Source organism: Sphaerodactylus townsendi, linkage group LG11 (genome assembly GCF_021028975.2).
Source record: "Sphaerodactylus townsendi isolate TG3544 linkage group LG11, MPM_Stown_v2.3, whole genome shotgun sequence".
NCBI classification, from domain to species: Eukaryota; Metazoa; Chordata; class Lepidosauria; order Squamata; family Sphaerodactylidae; genus Sphaerodactylus; species Sphaerodactylus townsendi.
The window spans coordinates 51,939,738-51,946,010 of record NC_059435.1 but is presented as its reverse complement, the minus strand read 5'-3'; the positions used below and the strand labels follow the sequence as shown (position 1 = coordinate 51,946,010).

General features: G+C 46.9%; 1 protein-coding gene across 2 annotated transcripts; it reads left to right on the top strand.

Moving 5' to 3' along the window:
* Window positions 1-602: 602 nt before the first annotated feature.
* Window positions 603-4,686, top strand: FZD1 (frizzled class receptor 1). Of its 2 annotated transcripts, XM_048510978.1 has the most exons (2): window positions 605-1,122; window positions 1,353-4,686. In XM_048510978.1, the coding sequence occupies exon 2, from the start codon at window positions 1,387-1,389 to the stop codon at window positions 2,902-2,904; it is 1,518 nt and encodes a 505-aa protein (XP_048366935.1). In that variant the 5' UTR covers window positions 605-1,122; window positions 1,353-1,386; the 3' UTR covers window positions 2,905-4,686. The 2 variants fall into 2 exon arrangements, with proteins under 2 accessions (XP_048366934.1, XP_048366935.1); XM_048510977.1 differs by having other exon boundaries at window positions 603-4,686.
* The last annotated feature ends 1,587 nt before the right edge of the window (window positions 4,687-6,273 follow it).

Sequence of the window (6,273 nt, the reverse complement as noted above, 5' to 3'; positions counted from 1 at the left end):
GTAAGTTCTGGGGGCAAAAAAAAAAGATGGCATTTTTAAATTTAAATTTCTGGTGGTGAGAAGCTATGACTTAATGTTTGCTCTTTTCAAAAAAAAAATTAATAGTTAATTGCGACTTAATGAGTCATCGGAGTGGGGGAGTAAGATGGGAACGCAGCAATAAAGCAAGCGCCAAGAGCCTCAAAGGGTTTTTCTGCATTAGGTTACACTCAGTTCAAATAAAGTTTTCGTTCTGTTTGGCGTTTTTTTCCCCCCAAATAGAAAACTATATTTTCCCCAATAGCAAACTCTAAACAGGAACTCACAAAAGTGGACCTCAGACTGGTCCCCCCCCCCCCCTCTTTTGGAAAGGTATTTATTACTACTCGTAACTGCAAAAAAGAAAAAGAGAAAGACTGAACGTAAACGACAAGCGATGGTCGGCTGTATTCTATTCATTAACCGTTCACACCATATGGGGCTATTCTCCTCCCCACGTTTCCCTTTCTTCTCGCCAGGCAGAGCCCATCACCCCCGGCCTCCTCATCAGCCACCCTCCCCCCGCCCCCACCTCTCTCCTCGCGTCCTGCAAAAGTTGCTGGGAAGAAGCGGCGGGGGTGGGGGGGAGCGCCACCTCCTGCGCCTGGAAGCAAGAAGCGATGTTGGACGACGGTCCCTTACGCCGGCAACTTAGGCGTCGGTTTCAAGGCTCCTCCCTTCTGGTGAAAGGCAGACTGCGGGGCGCCTGGAAACCGGTTCGGGGGAGAGAGAAGGGCTTGAGGGATTGCCCCAAATGGTCAGGCGGCAGCGGCGGCGGAGGAAGAAGGAGAACAGGCAGCGGTAGTTGCAGCAGCAGCGAGAGAAGCAGCAGCAGGGGGTGCCGCGCGCCTTGCCCGGCTGGCTGGCTGCAGAGAGTCGAGCGCGGGCGGCGGAACGGAGGATCGTGCCGGGGTGGCCGCTTCACGTCCGCCGCTGCCTCCTCCTCCCTGCGTGCCCTTCATGAGTCTCAAGTTTGAGCTGGCAAGAGAAGGGGCAGACAAAAAGCAGCAGCCTGGCTAGGGAGGCGCAGCAGGCGGCGGCCAGAGGAGCAGCGGCAGCGGCGGCGGCAGCAAGAGGAGCCGGCCAAGTATGGCTGAGAAGTGGGCTGTGCAAGTTTGCAGCGGGGCGGCGGCGGGCGGCCGAGCCGGAGGGCGCCGTGGCCGGCTGCTGCTGGCTCTGCGGCTGGCCGTGCTGCTGCTGCTCTGGGCGGAGGCTCCGGTGCTTCCCGCGCGGGGCCAGGCGGCGCAGCAGCAGCAGCAGCAGCAGCAGCAGTACAACGGCGAGCGGGGCATCTCGGTGCCGGACCACGGCTACTGCCAGCCCATCACCATCCCGCTGTGCACCGACATCGCCTACAACCAGACCATCATGCCCAACTTGCTGGGCCACACCAACCAGGAGGACGCCGGCCTGGAGGTGCACCAGTTCTACCCGCTGGTGAAGGTGCAGTGCTCGGCCGAACTCAAGTTCTTCCTGTGCTCCATGTACGCGCCCGTGTGCACCGTGCTGGAGCAGGCACTGCCGCCCTGCCGCTCCCTCTGCGAGCGGGCGCGCCAGGGCTGCGAGGCGCTCATGAACAAGTTCGGCTTCCAGTGGCCCGACACGCTGCGCTGCGAGAAGTTCCCCGTGCACGGCGCCGGCGAGCTCTGCGTGGGCCAGAACACCTCCGAGCGGGGCACGCCCACGCCCTCGCTGGGGCCCGAGTTCTGGACCAGCCACCCCCAGATGCGGCCCGCGGTCGGCTCGGGAGGGAGCCCCCCAGCGGACAGAGCCGGCAGGTTCACCTGCCCCCGGGGCCTCAAGGTGCCCTCCTACCTCAACTACCGCTTCCTGGGCGAGAAGGATTGTGGCGCCCCCTGCGAGCCGGGCCGCCCTTATGGGCTCATGTACTTTGGGCCTGAGGAGCTGCGCTTCTCACGCACCTGGATCGGCATCTGGTCGGTGCTGTGCTGCACCTCCACCCTCTTCACCGTGCTGACCTACCTGGTGGACATGAAGCGCTTCAGCTACCCGGAGAGGCCCATCATCTTCCTCTCGGGATGCTACACAGCCGTGGCCATCGCCTACATCGCTGGCTTCCTGCTGGAGGAGAAGGTGGTCTGCAATGAGCGCTTCTCCGAGGATGGCTCACGGACGGTGGCCCAGGGCACCAAGCGGGAGGGGTGCACCATCCTCTTCATGATGCTGTATTTCTTTGGTATGGCTAGCTCTATCTGGTGGGTCATCCTCTCCCTCACCTGGTTCCTGGCTGCTGGCATGAAGTGGGGCCACGAGGCCATTGAAGCCAACTCCCAGTACTTTCACCTGGCTGCCTGGGCCGTGCCTGCTATCAAAACCATCACTATCTTGGCCTTGGGCCAGGTAGATGGGGATGTGCTCAGTGGCGTCTGCTTTGTGGGCATCAACAACGTGGATGCCTTGCGGGGCTTTGTGCTGGCTCCTTTATTTGTTTACTTGTTCATTGGCACCTCCTTTCTGCTGGCTGGATTTGTGTCCCTCTTCAGAATTCGGACCATCATGAAGCACGATGGTACCAAGACAGAAAAGCTGGAGAAACTGATGGTGAGAATAGGGATCTTCAGTGTCCTCTATACGGTACCTGCCACCATTGTGATTGCCTGCTATTTTTATGAGCAAGCTTTTAGGGAACAGTGGGAAAAGAGTTGGTTTGCTCAGAGCTGCAAGAGCTATGCCATCCTGTGTCCCAATAACCACCATCATTCTCCTATGAGTCCAGACTTCACGGTTTTCATGATCAAATATCTCATGACCTTAATTGTAGGCATAACTTCAGGCTTCTGGATCTGGTCTGGGAAGACGCTCAATTCCTGGAGAAAGTTTTACACCAGACTCACCAACAGTAAGCAAGGGGAAACGACTGTGTGAAATTCACATGCCCAATTAGGGATAGCAGTCAAAGGGACCTTGCTGTGTCTGCCTATTGTCCCAGCCACGGAGTATCATGAGATGTCCATACAACCATTTCTTGGACGCTCTCTCTCCCCTCCCTTCCCTACTTCAGCCTACAAGGACCTAAAAGGAAAGAGGCTGGTGGAAGGACAGATCGTTTTCTTCCCCCTTTCAGCTGGGACTAAATTTACCATAAAGTTGGGAATGTGGCTTTGAGATTGTTGTAAATAGCCTCTGTAAGATTTTGTAAGTATATTTGTATTTAAATTGCCAAGTTCTCTCTTTTCGTAATTATTTAGAACATTTTAACCCATTTTCATACTTTTTTTTAAGAAAAGGAAAACGATATTTCATTTTTTTAGTGAGGGGTGGAAACATAGGAACCAAAACAGTCCCCTTTTCTCTACAGCCCACTCATTGCTTTCGAATCCATGGGCCTCAAATCAAGACTTGTCTTATTTCATGTGTGGTTGTAATACCCAAATCATTTGCACCAATTACAACAGAGGTTGGGAAGTTGCAGACACTTTGATTTCTGTGTTCTCCATAACAAATGTACGGAAGGAATGGAAGAGGCTAACCCTTCTTTTTCTCTGTGTGGCCTGGAGAGATAAAGGAAGAAGCTGTTCTACCTGTTCTAGTTCCTCTGTGGAAGGGGTGGGGGGAGGGCAGGGAACCTGATGTTAGGCAGTTGCATTCCAAAGTAGTAATTGCCTCAGAAAACTTTCAGTCGGCAAACTCTTGGTGAGAAACAGTCTGCTGAGCCCTAAATAAAGGTGTGACCAGTTTTAAGACCCATGAAATTGAAAGGTTATGAATAAAAGCTTCTCCTCAGCTGAATCTGTACAGCGTGTCTGATAGTTTTAAGAACTGTCACAGAAATCTAACTTTTCTCTTAACTTTGTGGATGGCACCATTTGCTTTTAAGCCTCCGAGAAGCAATTCTTCCCTTCTGCTTCGGCAAAATTGGAATTGTTTGGTTGTCATTTCTACTCTGGAGCTGGGTGGAAAGGATGCTTGCATGTCTTCATAGGGATTTGGTGTTTTGTTTCTTAGCAGAATCCTTTTAGCAGTTTTATTACTACAGGGGAGCTGCCAGGGACTACTGCCCTGGTTTTGTGGACAAGCTCAGCGTGGCCAACCTGAAGGGGAATTATAAAAAAGTCTCAGCAACTTTGTTCAACTAGATTTCCCAAGCATTTATAACATTAACATTTCATGTCTAGAAATCTTTATGAACTGGTGGGGTTTAATTCCTTCCTGGTGATAGTGATTGAAAAGCATAATAATTTATGACACCAGTAAAAAGAAATATCAAGCAAATGAGAGCCTGTAAGGCCCAGAGGATCCACAAGCTTGACGTTTCCATACACTAATTTATACGGAAAGCTAAGAGAGCCCAAAGTGACTGGTCTTCTCTCTCTCTAAACTGTTACAGCTCCTGCTTTCTTAACAGGTTTATAAAGATGCGTCAAATTTAACTGGCAAAAATGCATTTTAATATTTAATCCTTTGTATGGCAAAACAGAGTGGCTGCTTTTCCGATTGTACTGTTTAAAACTTTTTATATAAGTACCTGTCAAATATCTATAACTTACCGTACGCTAGAATGCATAACAATGTTAATTTGATATGCGTTTCTTTCTGTTCACTATCAAAATCATTTATATTTATAGAGGAATAGAAAGTTTATATATATAAATATATATATAATACATATTTTAAATTTCTTTGAAATAAATGGAGGTTTTGTACAAATTTTCTTGTGCTTTTAAGCATTCTTCATTGAAACTTGATACATACTTAGTGCACTGTTTTAAAGTTAAAACTGTAGGGCTTATTTAAATCAACTAAAAAACTGAAGAAGAGCATACATTGTATAGGTCTAGTGTTGTAATTAAGCAGCTGTCTTTGTTTACCTTAATGCTAATGCAGGCTGTATAATATTAATGAGAGAAATGCTGATTATAGTGTTTTCTCTCTCTAATAGAAGTTTAACATCCATCAGGTTTTTGTTTCTTTAATATAGCAACAAGAAACTCTGTTTTGTGCTAGCCTTGCTCCTTTTATGCATATGTGAAAATATTCACACACTGTCAACAGCATTTTTAGACGTGCTTAAAATACTACCACACCTTTATGCAAGATTCTTTTTAAGCAGTTCTTTTGTTGCCATGGAGCATAATTTTGTGCAGGAAGCAGTGTGGCAGACTTAAAAGAAAACACCCTATACCGCTTTCAGGGAGGGGGACGGAGGAGAAAACCTTTTTATTTTCACAGTAGTTTATCAGAGTTTTATTTGGATTGGAACACTTGGTAAAGCTGATTTCAACCATTGATTAGATCACAATTTTAGTTGTTATTTTGTTGCCTGTCGGAAGCTACTTAATTGCACAAAAATATAAGAAAAGGTTAATAGCAAGATTCTTCTTTTCTCTCACCACACCAACCAATATTTTAAATTAAACTCTGCTTGTGAACATCAGCAGTTAATTAAGGCAGAGTGTTTTCAGTAGGTGTACAGTTCTGTTCTGGTCAAATGAATTTTACAATTTTAGTTTATTAGTTGTTTGTATTGATTATTGACCTGAAGCTAAATTTATGTATGAATCATGGAAAGTGATAGTAAATAATAGTTGCAATACCATAAGCATATTTGGTTGTAAGTTCCACTTAGAAAAGAGAAAAAAGATAATATAGTATTTTGGAGTATCTGAATTCTAAAATCAACAGGGTTACATATTTTAGTGAATTCTGCTTATTTTTCTTTTTACATATATTTCGCTGGTTATTTTGTAGACTTTTTCATTCATATGTTCTCCTAGCCATGCCTCATCTAGAGGGGAGACATACAAACCTGACTTTTTATTATAATCTTGTAGACAACATTTTACCATTGTGGAAACTATATATGGGAGCAGCTGAAGGAATGTAAGCAGACACTCACCATGTTTGAGGTGGATGAAAGTTTTCTTCTTTAGCCTTCCCTTCCTGAATAATACATTTAGCAGTATAATCTGTTTCTAGCCCTATGAATATTTGTTAACTACAAATTCAGTCTTTCTGAGAACAGAAAGCCAAGCTTACTTGAGAACCTGTTTTAATTAGCCCTCTACAGCATGTTGTGGCACAATGGCCTGTGCGGGCAGATGCTGAGCCATAATTTATTCCATTCCAATGGAACTCAGTGTTGTCATCTTCACTCCTGCTTTACACCTGTGTGCAAGCCACTGCCCTGATGAGTCTCGCAGTCTATATTACAGGGATTTTAATTAGCCTCTATCCAGATGGTTTCAGGCCCAAGGGGGAAAACAGTTGTTGACAAACAAAACACATGTAAAACAT

What these genes read in the sequence shown, in the direction of transcription:
- FZD1 (XM_048510977.1), top strand. Translation starts at nt 1,108, where the DNA reads ATGGCTGAGAAGTGGGCTGTGCAAGTTTGCAGCGGGGCGGCGGCGGGC.